Source organism: Cibotium barometz, chromosome 35 (assembly GCF_041138505.1).
Source record: "Cibotium barometz isolate CiBa-2024 chromosome 35, ASM4113850v1, whole genome shotgun sequence".
In the NCBI taxonomy this organism is placed as follows: domain Eukaryota; kingdom Viridiplantae; phylum Streptophyta; class Polypodiopsida; order Cyatheales; family Cibotiaceae; genus Cibotium; species Cibotium barometz.
Window position 1 is genome coordinate 43,070,059 of NC_141080.1, and position 16,623 is coordinate 43,086,681.

The following is a 16,623-nucleotide window of genomic DNA, read 5'->3' on the forward strand; positions in this document are numbered from 1 at the left end:
AGGTTCCTGTAAAGCAAGTGGAGTGTCAAAGATGGCACTCCAATGAATACTTTCTTTCCTCATCGAGTTTGTCCTCGAGCAATTATCAGGAGCCCATTTGACCTTAGAGAGAACTTGTTTGCAGTCAAGTATGAGGGCAGTAGAGAAAGGACAACCAGGTATCTTTCCTACAAATCTCCCAATAACAACCTCCCAGTGATCTGTAATCCAATGACCATAAGCACAAGTCCTCATGTTGACACACATGGATGCTAACATACAAGTCCATGGCTGCTGTTGACGGAAGAAAGTATGCAACATTGTAGCCTTCCTTGCAAGTACATGATATCTTATATTAAGGACATTAAGTCCACCATGCATCCTTGGGGAGCACACCATTTCCATCTTCATCAGTCTCAATGCTTTCACAGCAGTTTTTGTCTTCCATAATATCTCCATAGCTTGAGACATAAAAGCTGAAATATCCCTGGAGGACCAATGCAGCAAGGGCAAATAGAACTGGGCATAGGACATCACAATGGATTGTACTATTCTGAGCCTGACATGAAGAGGCCAAGTAGAAATCTTCCAGTATTCCAGTTTATGTTGAAGTCTTTGGAAAATCCATTTTAACTGCTGCTTTCTGGTGATATGCCATCCTATGGGATATCCCAAATGCCTGACAATATCTCTGGAATGCACCACCTGACCCGGCCAAAGAATAGAATGCCAGTCACATTGTTTCAGGGGGAGTAATTTAGATTTGTCAAAATTGACATGCAATCCCGCTGCCCCCAATATCCATGATCGAGACAGATGGCCCCCAAGAATGCACTGAGCAGTAGAGCCAGAATAAAGCCAATAAACAGCATTTGCCATCTTGGGACCAAAGCCCAACTTTGTCATGATCTGAGAGATGAAATCCCATTGAACATTGTCAAAAGCCTTAGCAATATCCACCTGCAATATAAGCACATCTTGATGCGAATACTTAGCATATTCAATTGCAGGCAAGGCATTGGATATATTGTCATGGATTTGTCTTCGCGGCACAAACCCATACTGATGAGGATGAAGTCCTGCATGCAGTATCCTCTGAAGCCTATGTACAATCATTTTGGCAATAAGTTTGTGAAGTACAGGCATCAAAGTAATAGGCCTCCAATCTGATATATGATCACACAGATGTTTTTTGGGGACAAGCTTGACTATGCCATGCTTCCAAGAGTGCGGCAACTGATTTTCTTGCCAGGCCACATTGATCATTCGCAAAAGGACCTCTTTGAAATCATCCCAAAAAGAAATATAAAATTCCACCGTAAGGCCATCCCAGCCAGGAGATTTGTATTTGCTAAGGTGGAATAATGCATTATCAAGTTCCGTGTCAGTAAAAGGCCTCTCCAAGGTAAGAGCATCATCCATTTCAACTATTCCAGAAACATATTGAAGAAATTCAGTCCTGGCATCAGTCACTTGATTTGATGGGAAAACAGGAGCAGAAAACAATTTCTGCAAATAATTGTGGCATTCGTCTTGGAGATCAGAGAAAGAGTGAGTCCAAGAGCCATCCAGTTTCCTAACCCTTAGACATGAATTTTTATTTCGAGTAGCATGCAAGCCCTGAAAAAAGGATTTTGAAGAGCAGCCCTTATCCATGAGGGGCTTCATTCTTGCCCTAATCTGCCATTTGTGCAATTTCCTCTGATCATTAACAGTAAGTTTAAATTGTGCATGTGAAAGGGAATCCTTTTCTGAATCAGAGAGTGGCCTTGACTGAGAAAATTCAGTCAACTGTTGTGCTGTCCTTTTTGCCCATTTAACCTCATTCCTCCATTCTGTCATATACCATTTACCATACTCCCTAATGACATTCTGCATATGAGAGACGAAGCTGTCCCAAGCATAATTCATGTCCTCCTGGGCATGAACTGTCAAAGGATGAATGGCAAATCTGATCATTTGCTGAAAGTTGTGATGTTGGAAGTAAGCTCGATTAACATGCAATAATCTAGTGGAGAGAAATGGCAAATCATCCTGAGGCATGCCAAGCTGCAAATTCATCCACAATGGAGCATGATCTGACAAGCCCAATGAGAAATCTATAAGGAGATGAGGGCTAAAATCTGCAAATTGTTGTGGATAAAACAAATACCATCTGTCAAGTCTTGCCCAATACGTAGTAAGTGCATTATGATGAAAAGTATATCCAGGGACTGACCCTTGGAGAAGTACCCATAAATCTTCAGCCTGCATAGAAAGAAGCAAGTCATTCCATTTCTGCCTTTCCAATGATAGCATATGAGATCGTGAAGTGGTATTATCTCTAGGTAGAGGGGAATTATTAAAATCCCCACAGATGAATGCATTGGATCTCCATGGATATCAGCATAAAGAATCCCACAAAGAAGCCCTTATGGCAGAGGTCTGGGAGGCATAGACCGATGCAAACTCAAAAATATCACCATTGACATTGCATTGTATGACTATCCATTTGCCACTACTATCATTGAAGGCCAACTGAGGCTGCAACTCATGTCTAACCAATATGCATACACCTGAATAGGTAGCAGTACCAGCACAATATGTATGATAGCCGTGCAAAAAACCATGATGTCCAGCCATGGAGTGTTGATTATGCTCTTGCAAACAAACAATATCTGGCTGCATTTTATGTACATAAATCCATAAAAGCCTCCACTTTGAGACATTGCAGAGGCTCTGTACATTGTATGTAAAGCACTTAAGTGTTTGAAGCATGAAAAGGTATGTACAGTAGAGTTTGAGGATAAGAACCAGACATCAGAGAGGCTAGGCCTCTGCCTGCATAGGCTGCATGCCTTCATTACCCATGAAAGACATAGCATTTTCCCCTTCTTCTGAATCACATATGGGGATGCCCTTCTTTAGTACGCCCACCCAATTTTGAAGGACAGGAGCAGAAGCTGAAGTAGAAGTTTGTCCTGGTGAGGGCAAAGAAGCATCCCATTGACGAGATTGAAGGGGGCGTTGTTTCAATACAACCACCTTCTTGGGTTGTTTAAAACCTTCCTGATCAGTCCCCACAGTTTCCTTCATCTTCTCTTTCCCTTTATCTTTTCCTTTTGTTGCAAGTGCGTGCACCTGATTGACTGATTTTGCATTCTTTGCTTCATTTGTATTTGCTGTCTTGACTTGCAAATTCTCATTCTTTTCCCGTGTCTGGGGTGGCAAGGCATTTGGGGGGGGGCTGATGCAAAACCATTGGGCATTCAGAGGCTAGATGCCCAAACTTGTGACAGGCAAAACAAGCACCTGCAAACACACCCCACTTCAATTCAAAATACTTTTTGCCCAATTGCACTCCCTCAACTTCCACCGCAATAGAAGGAGGGGTAGGTATGTCAGTGTCCCAGAGAATGCAAAACCTGTTACGGTTTCCCATGGGGCGTGGAGGACAAATGACCTGTCCCAAGGAAACAGCCAGGCCAGGCAACTCTTCACACATATAGTCCGGGAAGTTAGCAACCTCAACCCATACAGGGCAGTGATGCCGTATAAGACTTTGATAGTCCTTGTTTGGGGACCATGGCATAGCATGTACCATTTGCCTCCCATAAAACAGGGGAGAGAACTCAAGAAGCTTCTGCTTGCATGAAGCATCCGATAAATGCACCTCATAAAAGCCTCTGGAAGCGAAATACACTCCCTCTACAAAGCATCCTCCAAGGATGGACTTAGTCCACTGCGCGACATCGCTAGCCGCGGGGATTTTTCCTGGAAGGAATATTATAACCGCAGTTTGAGACAACTTTCTGAGGGGGTTCACCAGGGACGACAACTTCAATTTGTAGGTGACCTCTGGAATCGGTTTGCCCCATTCCTGTCGTGACTGTTGAAAGTCATCCTTAAGGGTATCAAACACATACTGAGCTTCCAACGTAAATGCATCATCTTGTAAAGCCGGCTCTGATAGGCGGCGTTTAGCATCTGCAGATCTTTCTTTTCGGGCATATGTACAAACATCTAGAGCTGAAGCCATTGATAGAACCACGGAAAGGGGAAGCATGGTCTGGTTAAGCTTCTGCCCAAAAAACCTCTGTGTGAAACAATGGATGACTGGAGGCCTATCACTTTGATGCCTGTTATATATAAACTTATTTCTAAAATGTTGGTACACCGGATAAAGGATATCCTTCATGATGGACTTCATCCCAGGCAATATGGTTTTGTTCCAAGAAGGCATATACATGATAATATCTCCAATACTCTCATTGCAATGGAATATGCAAAATACTCTGCTCAAGATGTCTTGGTCATGCAGGTGGATGTGGCAAAGGCATTTGATATGGTGCAGTGGGATTATGTTTCTCAAATCATGTCTAAACTTGGTTTTGGGCCAAAGCTAGTTAATGTCATATATTGGCTTTACTCAGATTCCACTGCTCAATGCTTTATAGGGAAACATTTGTCTGAGTCTTGGACTCTAGAACGATCAGTTCGACAGGGATGCCCTCTCAGTGCTCTGTTCTATGCTATTGCTTCGCATCCTTTGCTTCTTTACATGGATCATCTGGTTGATACTAGACAGTTAGAGGGGCTTCAGATTTCTGGTTCACGGCCTTTCATTGCACAGGCTTATGCAGATGATTCATTCTTCATGCCAAAGAACAGTCCTTTGGAGCTTCGTCTATTGATGGATACTCTTTCGGATTTTGGGTTGGCAGCTGGTTTAAAAATTAATTTTCAGAAATCAAAACTCTTACCTCTCAAGCATTGTGACTGGCATGCTATTCTGTGGCCCGGCCAGATTATTTATCCGGAAAGCATAGTAAGACACTTGGGCTATCCCATTGGCTGGAAAATCAGAAATAAGCAACAAATATCTTGGGTGCTAAACAAAATTAAGGACAAATTAGAATATTGGAAGATCTCCACTTGGCCATTACATGTACGGCTTCGAATTGTTCAGTCCATTGTTCTGGCTTATGTCCAATTCTACCTTCCTCTCTTACATTGGTCATCTCGAGATCTTTCTTCTTTTATGTCTCAAGCCATGGAGATTTTTTGGAAAACTAAGCTTCATAAAAAAGCTTTAAGGTTGCTCAAAATGGACCTGCTTTGCTCGCCAAAAATGCATGGTGGTTTGAATATTATAAACATCAAATTTCATGTGCTGGCAAGAAAGATCACTATGCTCAAAACCTTTTTTCAACAAGAACAGCCTTGGTCTATCATGTTGGCAATTCTGTGTGGTCGGATGCGCACAAATGCTTATGGTCGCTGGTTGGTTGATCCATCGGAAGTAGTGCTTGGCAAATTTCAAGGTAAAATCCCTGGTTGTCCATTTTCTACTTCCTTGATTCAGGATTGCTCTCTCGCATCAAATGGTCTCTCCATCCTGCTTCTATAGCTTCCTCGCTTCGAATGGAAAGCATTCATTGGAGTGCTGTTTTTTACTCTCCCCTTGCTGTACAACAACCAATTAGAGCTTACAATCTTATGAAATTGGGCATCCGGTTCATTGATGACGTAGTGGATACTATAGGGCAAATTCTTTCTTTTCCGGCAGCATGCCAAGAATACAATCTTGGGATGCATCATAGATCTATATGGAAAGCTATTGCAGATCTCTTACACCCTTTCATTCCGATTCCAACATTGGATGTAAGAGACAGGCTTCAAGATTGGCATCTTCAGTCTTCAGGCTCAAGATTATCCTCTCAATCTTTGATCTATTGACTTCTATACAGGCTAATCGATTGATATTACCTCCTCCATGGATTGCTCAACATGCTAATTCTGTTCTGGATAAGTCTTTAGCTTGGTGGAAAGCAAAACTGACATTGATATGGAAGTTGAAAATGCCATTGAAACAGAGACTCTTTCTCTGGAGATGCATTGTTGGTATTTTTCCAGTGGGAGTGAAATTGGCTCAAAGAAGGATTGCCTCTCCTATTTGTCCAAGATGTCATCATACTACTGAGAGTGTTCCGCATTTATTGTGGTCTTGTTCATATTCCAGAATCCTTCTGGACAAGATCTCCTATTTTTTATCTCTCAGATTTCCTGCACACAGGTTCTACAAGTTTTTCTGGATGTTTGGCACCTTATCAGCTTCTTTGTCACAGTATTCTCTTTTCTTCCATTGGATCAGATACTGGGCCTTATGGACCCTCTGGCTACAGCGAAATCATACATATCTGAATTCACCCCTTCAGCACCCTTATGAGTTCTTCCGAGCCTCGTTGCGGCAGTCCTTATATGATGCCGTGCATGAGGGAGATTTGGATGTTTCTTGTGCTCAGCTTTTCTTTTACTGTTTCTGATGGATAGGGCATAGGCTCTTTTCTTGAGCACTGCCCTGCTCTTGTATAGAACTTTTTTACTGCTGTTTTTAAGTTCTAGGGTTTAGACATCCTCATGGTGTCAAACCCTCATGTACATTTATGATACAATGCAATTTCAACTAGTTTTACAAAAAAAAAAGTGTGTGTGTGTGTGTATACGCCGGGACTGTCCTGCCTCGTGCCCCCTGTTGCGCGATTCAGCCTTTCTCTGCCCTACTTTTCCCTCAGCTCTGTAGTGACCTTTCGCAGTCTTTTCTGCCGCCTTCCTGCACCTTTTCTGCCGTACTGTTCTATTCCACTTTCCTTCTTGCCTTCGTAATCTCACAGCCTCCTTCTGTCAATATCGGCCTGTTCCTTTTCACAGCCCTTCTGACCTTTCCCTTTCCGTGGTTCTATCAATGGCTTCAGCTTTAGATGTTTGTACATATGCCCGAAAAGAAAGATCTGCAGATGCTAAGCGCCGCCTATCAGAGCCGGCTTTACAAGATGATGCATTTACGTTGGAAGCTCAGTATGTGTTTGATACCCTTAAGGATGACTTTCAGCAGTCACGATAGGAATGGGGCAAACCGATTCCAGAGGTCACCTACAAATTGAAGTTGCCGTCCCTGGTGAACCCCCTCAGAAAGTTGTCTCAAACTGCGGTTATAATATTCTTTCCAGGAAGAATCCTCGCGGCCAGCGATGTTTTTATCTCTCAGATCATGACAAAGTTGGGCTTTGGTCCCAAGATGGCAAATGCTGTTTATTGGCTTTATTCTGGCTCTACTGCTGATTGCATTCTTGGGGGCCATCTGTCTCGGTCATGGATATTGGGTCGATCAGTTAGACAGGGCTGCCCTCTTAGTGCTCTCTTCTATGCCATTGCGACCCATCCTCTTTTGATGTATCTTGATCATCTTACAAACACAGGACAGATGACTGGTCTTAAAATCCCAGGGGCTACATCTTTTTTGGCACAAGCATATGCTGATGATTCCTTCTTCATACCACATAATTCTCCTCAGGAACTTCGCATGCTTATGGCCACTCTTTCTTTATATGGGTTGGGAGCGGGATTGCATGTCAATTTTGACAAATCTAAATTACTCCCCCTGAAACAATGTGACTGGCATTCTATTCTTTGGCCGGGTCAGGTGGTGCATTCCAGAGATATTGTCAGGCATTTGGGATATCCCATAGGATGGCATATCACCAGAAAGCAGCAGTTAAAATGGATTTTCCAAAGACTTCAACATAAACTGGAATACTGGAAGATTTCTACTTGGCCTCTTCATGTCAGGCTCAGAATAGTACAATCCATTGTGATGTCCTATGTCCAGTTCTATTTGCCCTTGCTGCATTGGTCCTCGAGGGATATTTCAGCTTTTATGTCTCAAGCTATGGAGATGTTATGGAAGACAAAAACTGCTGTGAAAGCATTGAGACTGATGAAGATGGAAATGGTGTGCTCCCCAAGGATGCATGGTGGACTTAATGTCCTCAATATAAGATATCATGTACTTGCAAGGAAGGCTACAATGTTGCATACTTTCTTCCGTCAACAGCAGCCATGGACTTGTATGTTAGCATCCATGTGTGTCAACATGAGGACTTGTGCTTATGGTCATTGGATTACGGATCAGTGGGAGGTTGTTATTGGGAGATTTGTAGGGAAGATACCTGGTTGTCCTTTCTCTACTGCCCTCATACTTGACTGGAAACAAGTTCTCTCTAAGGTCAAATGGGCTCCTGATAATTGCTTAGGGACAAACTCGATGAGGAAAGAAAGTATTCATTCGAGTGCCATCTTTGACACTCCACTTGCTTTACAGGAACCTGTTCGGGCATACAATCTTATGAAATTGGAAATTAGGTATATACATGATGTGGTAGATGATCGGGGATATGTCTTATCCTTTCCTTGGGCCACTGCTTCCTATGCATTGGGAATGCATCATAGGTCGATATGGAAGAAAATTGCTGATTTATTGCATCCCTTTTTACCTATTCCACATGTGGCTGACACAGACAGGCTTATGGATTGGCAATTGCAGCCATCTACTACATGCATTCATCCTATTCCCCTTCCTGCCTTAACCTCCATCAAAGTCTACAGGCTTCTTCAGCCTCCACCATGGATTCACCAACATGCTAATTCTCTGTGGCATATAAGGAAGCCCCTCTCATGGTGGCGGAAGAATCTCTGGATGTTGTGGAAGTGTAAAATGCCATTGAAACAAAGACTTTTTCTTTGGAGATGTTTGACAGGCACATTGTCAGTGGGGGTCACACTTGCTAAACGTCACATTGTACCTTCCACATGTCTAAGATGTCAGGCTCCCTCAGAGACTGTTCTTCATCTGCTTTGGCACTGCCCTTGTTCCAGGATATCCTCCTCAGGAGAATTTCAGATTTTCTTCGGCTCCGTTTCCCGAGTCACAGATTTGGGATACATTTCTGGCTTTTTGGCAGATTTATGCGGTCCTTGTCCCAATACTCACTATTTCTCTCTTGGGTGAGATATTGGGCTCTTTGGACAATTTGGAGTGAGCATAATTTGGCATACTTGGGTCGGCAGAATCACCAGTCATATGAATCCTTCCGAGCCTCATTGCGGCAATCCTTATATGATGCCTGCCATGAGGGTGATATGGATGCTTCTTGCTTAGAGCTTTTCTCTTTATGTTTCTGACATTTGGGATACTCTCCATTTTGGAGACTTCCCATCTTGTAAATTTATGAGCATATAAATATACTCCACTGGATATTACCAAAAAAAAGTGTGTGTGTGTGTGTGTGTGTACACATATATATATATATGTGTACACACACACACACACACACACACACACACACATATATATATGTATGTATATATAATGGGCCTGCAGTGAACCCTTGTCTCACTGGAGGCCCATTGCACCTATTTTAATGTCACATTCAATTACATGGCCCAGTGTTTAGTCCTATCAAACAAACTTGCATGTGTCAATAGCTGTACAAGAAGAGGAATGAAGCTAGGAGAGACCATTTGTGAGGAACAAATCTGAAAGCAAGTTTTTAATTATAGATCATAAAATGGCTGTGTAGGATTCAAGAGTTATCAGAGGCACATGGACATGAGGAAGGGCGCATGCCAAGGACAGTAGAATGTGAATTGACAAATGATCTCGTTGATGTCTGTGTACCAGGAGATGTAGTTACAGTATGTGGATTAGTGAAAGCTATCAACACTGACATGGATGTTGGAGGGGGTAAGTGCATATTTTCAATGGTACATTAGATGAGGGAGACTTACACAATCAGTGTATTTGCTTACAAATAAGAGGTCTGTGGAACTTCATAAAATTTCTCTGAGTTTTTTTCCCCCTCAACTTTTCGTTGCGTGAAGTGCTGCATGCTTGAGACATGGCATGGCTGTAGTTGAGGTACAAAATACAGGTTTGCCTTGCGTAGTAAAAGGCTTTATGGCAGTCTCTGGCAGTACTGGGCATCTAGGTAGCGATCTCAATCTACCAAGGTTAATTAGTGTTCAAAAGCGTGGGGGTAGTGATTTCAATCCACCAGGTTAGTCAACGACATTTAATGTGGGTAGTGTATGCTTGCATGTGTAGATGATGGTGTTTGATAAATGACTGTTATGTTTGATGGTGTTTAATGTCAAGCTTCCATGTTTATGTTGTGTGTATGCTTGCGTGTGCAGATGATGGTGTTTAATGAATTGGGAGGTCATGTTTGATGGGTGTTGTCACTTGTGTCTGTTTGGATTATGTACAAGACCTGTTCAGCTCTTCATGAGTACTTCTTGCATGGGTCAGGCATGGTCATGAGTGGTACTAGATGTCTAGTTTGGAATAAATATGGCTGCAAGGAGCTGATCATGTATGTAAAACAAGTCAGTCACTGTACAGATCACAGTAAGTTAGTGGTGTCATTTTTATGATATTTATTGGTGCAGGAAGACACAAAACCAAAGGTCAAGCCCTTTTTTACCTTTACCTTGAAGCTGTTTCAGTGGTGAATTCCAAGAATCAAGGGACAGCTACTGGAGAACATGAAAATGATGTGAGGGCTGCTGCTCCACCTAATGCCAGATCTTTCACACCTCGAGATTTAGAATTTATTGTTAGATTTGCGACAGAGCATGGGCCTGACTTGTTTCGCCAGATTTTGCACTCAATTTGCCCATCAATCTATGGTCATGAACTTGTGAAAGGTGTTACCTCCTTCAACCATATCAATGAATGTGTAATTTCTGCATATCTTTTGGCAGTAGCTTACATTTTTAGACTAATGTGAATTGGGTTGATATCATAGAGACTAGAACTAGAAACGATTCGCCTCATACATGAAGCTAATATTAGCCAAGGGCATTGGAATTTGGCATATCTTACACTCGAACTAGGTCTGAATTACAGGAAAAAACAACTTCTATCATCTCTAAAGCATTTCATGTTTAAGTGGCTGATCCATCTCAGGCAAAGAAGTTGTAGTTGCAAAGGAAGCCCGTGATTCAAGCACTCTTCTCAAAACAATGAACAATCAAGCCAGCGAGCTGTGTAGCTCTTGTAAGCAGTCACTTTTGATGGAGAAAAACTACGCATACCTTTAAGTCTGGTGTGCGAGCTTTGATTTCTCCATTGCTGACCGGTCAACCCCTGAGCACCATGGATGATGGCTTGAGGCATATTCCCCATACTGATTGTGACAACATGAAGTGCTTAACAATTGAGTAGGTTGTGCTTGGGCAGCATACACAAAAGACCCAAGATGATATTCGGCCCACTATGCGGTAGTAATGTGTACATGCTGCCTTGACCATCCCTGTATCCTTAGTTGAAGAAGTCTCAAGACCATCTCCTAGAAAATTCCCAAGCAATCAATATGGCATTCCCACAATATCCTTTGTATTTAACAATGCACTTACCATATCAAGGCATAATTGACCATCATTTCATAATGCATTTGGCATCAATTCCATTGCAAAATCAATCCATCATCCCAATTCATATGCATCACATAGTATTGGTCAATATGACCTCATGCATTCCATAGGTCATTGTGCCGATGGAGAGCTTTTTCTTGCCGATCTCCTAGCCAAGCCTTCTCACCCTCTTACCCAAGTTTTAAATCCGATGCCAAGAGTTGAGGCTATGTCTTCACTCCATGTACCTAATCCTCCAATGTACCACTTTTCCAAGGCAATCATGGCACACCGGATTCAAGACATTCTCCCCTTGGCATCTCATTTTTATGGAGAGTTGGTGGGTATTGGTGGATATCTTTGAAAGATCAGCTCGTTTCACCTCGTTATCCACTTAAGTCAATGTATTTTCAAGTGCAATGATAACTGTTTGCGTGTTTGTTCTGGCCACAGCGGGTTTGACTTTGGCTTTATTTGGAGGTGTACAAAAGTACGTGCTTGATCAGAACAAGGTACCTGTAAGGGGAGACATTCATGTCCTTATAGTTGGTAAGTTGATGTGCTACATGTAGTATAGGCACTCCAGGATTGGCGTATGGAAAGTATATGAGCTTAGCGATTATTGAGGCTATATTATGTGGCTGCTTCTGTGATGAAACTTTCAGGTGACCCTGGGCTTGGTAAGAGTCAGCTTTTGCAAGCTGCTGCTGGAGTTGCACCCCGTGGAATCTATGTATGTGGTAATACCACCACAACAGCAGGGCTTACAGTGGCAGTTGTCAAGGATGCCATTACAGGCGATTATGTCTTTGAGGCAGGTAAATAAGCTGTGGTGATCAGTGTTTTTTTTACCAATAGTTATGGTTCCTTAGCAAAGTACAAAATAATGTGTGAGCAATTTCGGATGCTTTGAGAAAGGCAAAGAGAAGGCTAAAAAAGAAGAAGAGATGTTGCAAAATGCAGAGGCAAGACGGCTGTTTTCTCTAAGGATAAGAGTGTTGCGTGGAAGTGTATGGCTTTGATCGTGAATATTTCTACTTGCAGTAGCACATCTTTGCACTTCATTAATCTGTTATAAGAGTGAAATGCAAGGATCCTTGGTGTTTTCTTAATCAGATGTCTGTGAAGCAACTTTGTGTCTCATCTCGTACAAGTTTTACATCGGTTTGGCCATCATGAGCTTGACCAGAAATCCCAAAGGATCTTTCACCCTTGATGAATGCCATGCTCAGGACACCCAAGAAGATCTTTTATCTTGATGTCCAAAATGGGTTGGAACTACACCCCGTAGGGCCACCTGAGGTAAGCTATCCATAAAGCCATAGACCATCTCTGTATAAAGACATAGAAGCATCAAGAGATCTTGTATGCAATAGGTCTTGGCGTCCATACCACCAGGACATACCCTATGTAAAACCTTCGTTAGGTACACAAGTCCAAGATGGAACGGCGGTAGCTCTACCTTCACTTGGGCTTCTTTTGTTGGACCCGAAGGTACCTTCTCTTCAGCATTTTTCCTCATAGGAGGTAAGGACACCGGTTGACCTGAATTTTCAAGTTTGTAGCCCTTGTTTGGCTGCATTTTCTTCTCCAGTGGACACAGATCACTTGCAGAGGGAGTTTCTTGTTTGGATTGTGGCTTTGGAGGCAGTTTGGTACTTGAGGAGGATTTTGAATTTCAGATTTCAGTCAGTGTTTTACTGATTTTGGAGCATCTATATTTGTGTTTTGTTCCTGGCCTACATGGTTTCCCAGTTTCTACATGCTCCTTGCTTTCTGTTGGCGGTGGAGTGCTATTTTTTGCTGGACAGCAGTGTTTTGGCTGCGTTTTGCTTCCCACAGGAGTTTTCTACACTCAGAGGGGGCCTTTCTCCAGCTACTTCACTTGAGGATCAGTTTCGGGAGCTGTGTTGTATCTGTGGAGACTTTCTTCTGTGACAGGAGTTTCCAGTTTTCTGGAGCAGAGCAGTGATCTTTTCAGAGATCCTGAGCAGAGTTTATTTTGTCCGAGCTTGTGTTCTTTGCAGTATTTGCAGAACAAGGAGGGTGTTTTGCCCTTTTTGCGGTGTGATCCTTTTATGTGGATCTTTTATATGTTGCTGATTCTTGGGATTTGGTTCTACTTGTGGAACAGTCTTCTGCTATCTGTGAAGCTTTTGAGGACTTTGTTGCCACTGCAGTTTATATTCTCGCTTCCTTTCCTCAGTGTGAGGAGTCTATCTCTTCATCTCTTAGTGATTTTTCTGAGGATGCCCCTCCCCCTGCCAGTTCTGCACGCTTGTTGTTTTGGAGGATGCTTTTTTGGACCCAGTGGGATGCTTTGGATTTGTGGTTGCTAACCGTGCTTGGGGCACAGTGGTACTTCCACAGAGTTTTTTGGATTTGGATTAGAATCAAGTTGGACTTATATCAGTCCAACGATATCTTTTTTCAGAGGGGGATGTGGAGTCCTTTAATCTTGTGATGCCCACCTCAGTGGCGTGTACTTATGTACAGCATTGGGAAACTCATGTTATGGAGTTTGAGCAGATGGACCCCATCTTTTCTACAGAGTCTTTACATCTTGCGATGCCGACCTTTTCAGAGGATGCTTTTGTACAGCATTTGGCTACTCTTGGTACAGAGTTGGAGCAGATTGACTCTATTTCTTTTGAGGGTTCCAGTGAGGAGCAGTTTGCTTCTCCCAGGATTGATTATCTACAGGATCTGATCTTGGTTGGTTATGAGGTTTTTCATACCTTCTCTAGGCTGGATACACGACATTTGACTTCGGGGAGTGTTCTTACACTTGGGTTTGGAACCATTATTTGGAGCAGCACGTCGCAACCTACATGGTTGTTTTCTTCCAGAGGAGCGGTGTACTTGGCAGCTTGTTTTGTTGCTTTTGTAGCTGAGTTGCTCAGGAGATTGCTTGTGGAGCTTTCTTGGTACTTGTTTTTGTTGTCTTTCATCTATGATCGTTGACGGCGTCTCTGGCTTTTTGGAGTTTGCTCAGCATTCGGTGCTGAGAGGGGGTGTTAGATATCATCCCCTATTTGCTAGCTTCCTATTTGGTGTCCTATTTTAGCCTCTAGGGCTGACCATGTTAGTCTGAGGGGCTGGTCACCCCTCACATGTATTTTACCCATATTTATTTCCCATTTATGGTCCTGGGTATTTTTCCCAGTCGTGGAGATATTTATCACCAGTCGGCTGCCTTCATGTAGAGGTATATATAGCCGGCATGCCTCCCTCATATTTTATTGCTTGCCTAGCTTGTCTAGCTGCAGTCCCTCACATACGAGGTTCTCCCCTCTTGCTCGGGACATGTATTCCTTTTGGTGATGATATTGAGAGCAGGTTCTCACCTGTGTTTCCTCTCCATCTTCCTCTCTCACTCTCTCTCTCCTGTGTTTCCACTTTCCCTTCTTCCGCTGCTACACATTCTATCAAGAGGCAAGGACATAGAGCAACTGGACAGGCTGGTTTTAGGAAGGGATACACCACACTGGATCATATACTCACCCTCAGAGCTCTTATTGAGGAGGGACGAGCACGAGGACGAAGGATATATTGTTGTTTTGTGGACTTCCGCAAAGCATTTGATACGGTACCACGTGCCAGGTGTCACGTGCATCCCGCACTTGGATGCCACGTCGACATATTTGTACAGAAGGTGCAGGACGTGGGATGGTAAACTGGTCCCATGTGAGCCCAGTCTGGGACGAGTCAGCCAAGGATCAATCTCAGTCGTCCGAGGTCAGGCGTGCATTGTCCTGCACAGGAGTCCAAGGTCAGGTGTCCACTGTCCTGCACATGAAACAGTGCCAGTCCGCATTGTGAGTCTCCATCTGGAATGATGTCAGTGATTCTGTGTATCTGGTATGGTACCGGATGCCAGATCATTGTGTAGATAGTTAGGGTTTTCTTTTAGGAATAGGGGCCAGCCCATAGGGCTCCCCCAAGTCTTAGTGTGGGCATGGGGATAGTGTGAAACCACCCCCATGAGGGCCAGGAATGCCCTGGCTGAACCCACCAGCCATGGAAGGGCTGTAGGACAGCCCTAGGGGCATGCTAGTTTAGCCAACAACACATCTAGTGTTATGAGGGCTGTAGGGCAAAGTTTGGGGCAGCCCATACAGGCTGCCCAGTCCCCAAGGCAGTCTAGATTCAGTGCCCAGCCCATCTAGATTCAAGCGCATGATGCCCAGCCAACTAGGGAAAGAAGTGCAGTTTTTAATGTGATTTTTCAGCATTAAATGCTGAATATTCAGTCGTGGGACAATTTATTGCTGGCCGCTTGGATATGATGCTGGCCGACTGCTGTTGTGGAGGAGTATAAATAGGTGAACCATAATTCAGTTGTGTTATCTCATATTTCACCAAGAGCCAAGGCAAACAAGGGCCAGACAAGCCAAGGAGTTGCTAAAGCAAAGGGGTGAAGGACTGCAGGTCAAGGGCAGAGATTTCTCAGCCAAGAAAGGTCAAGATTTCGGTATTTTCTTTTCAGATTTACATCATTCTAATAAAGCAAATACACCATCCATGGTGGGGGCCCTATAGAGGGTATTTGGGACCCAATACTGTGTCCTCTCCTCTCTCCCTCTCTCTCTCTATTTTCTGCACATCTTCATTCAGTTTTGTGCGCTAATTCCGTTGCGAAAAGTGTGCTGATTTCTGAGCATTGAAGTTACCGATCTCCCCCGAAGCTTCCGCATGTTACAGTGGTATCAAAGCCTACTTCAAGTGCAAAGATTCAGCAAAGAAACCATAATTTTTTCTTGCTCGTTTGGTTGGTTTTCAGACGCCGGTGGACTACCCCTTTCGGAGTGACTCTTGTCCCTCGAAGGACGGTTGGTTTTCAGCCTCCGGAAGTCTCCCACACACATAGTGGATGGTCAGATTGCACTCTAGAAAGGAAGTGCGTTTTCTTGCTATGGCGAGCTTCGACGATGAGAGAGACCAAGAACCATGGGACTAGAGTGCACTAGGCAGCCCAGCTAGGGCACCAGGCTTGAGTGTTACAGATATGTTCCAGCAGATGATGCGAGCAATCGTAGACCAGACAACCAAGTTGGAAGAGCAGAAGGCGCAAATTCAGGCTCTAGAAGAACGTACCCGTTCTCCAGCATCGCGTTTTCCATCTCCTCCTCCCTCTCCTTCCATATCCCAGATTCCAAATCCTCGACACAGGGACCCACTCGCGGGGTCAGAACCGTAGCCGAGCTCTTTGCTTGAGTTGCAGATGCGTGCATTGGAGATCCAACAACGTGAAGACGAAGCCATGCGACGCGTGGAACATGAGCGTTACCTCAAAGCTTTGGACGCTAGATTGACACCAACGGCGCCCTCGAATCATTTTCCCGAGAAAATGAATTTCAGTAAGTATAATGGTAAACTCGACCCCACAACTCTCTATTCATGGTTGCATCA

At 43.6% G+C, this 16,623-nt stretch overlaps 1 protein-coding gene across 2 annotated transcripts in view; it reads left to right on the forward strand.

Annotated features, from left to right (window-relative positions):
* The window catches only part of MCM8 (minichromosome maintenance 8), an 87,031-nt gene that overhangs the window by 22,275 nt on the left and 48,133 nt on the right, over positions 1 to 16,623 (forward strand). For both annotated transcript variants that reach the window (XM_086774902.1, XM_086774903.1), the window contains 4 exons: positions 9,378 to 9,541; positions 10,246 to 10,503; positions 11,665 to 11,760; positions 11,877 to 12,029. In XM_086774902.1, coding sequence (XP_086631028.1) covers positions 9,378 to 9,541; positions 10,246 to 10,503; positions 11,665 to 11,760; positions 11,877 to 12,029 — 671 coding nt within the window. The remainder of the gene's footprint in view (positions 1 to 9,377; positions 9,542 to 10,245; positions 10,504 to 11,664; positions 11,761 to 11,876; positions 12,030 to 16,623) is intronic.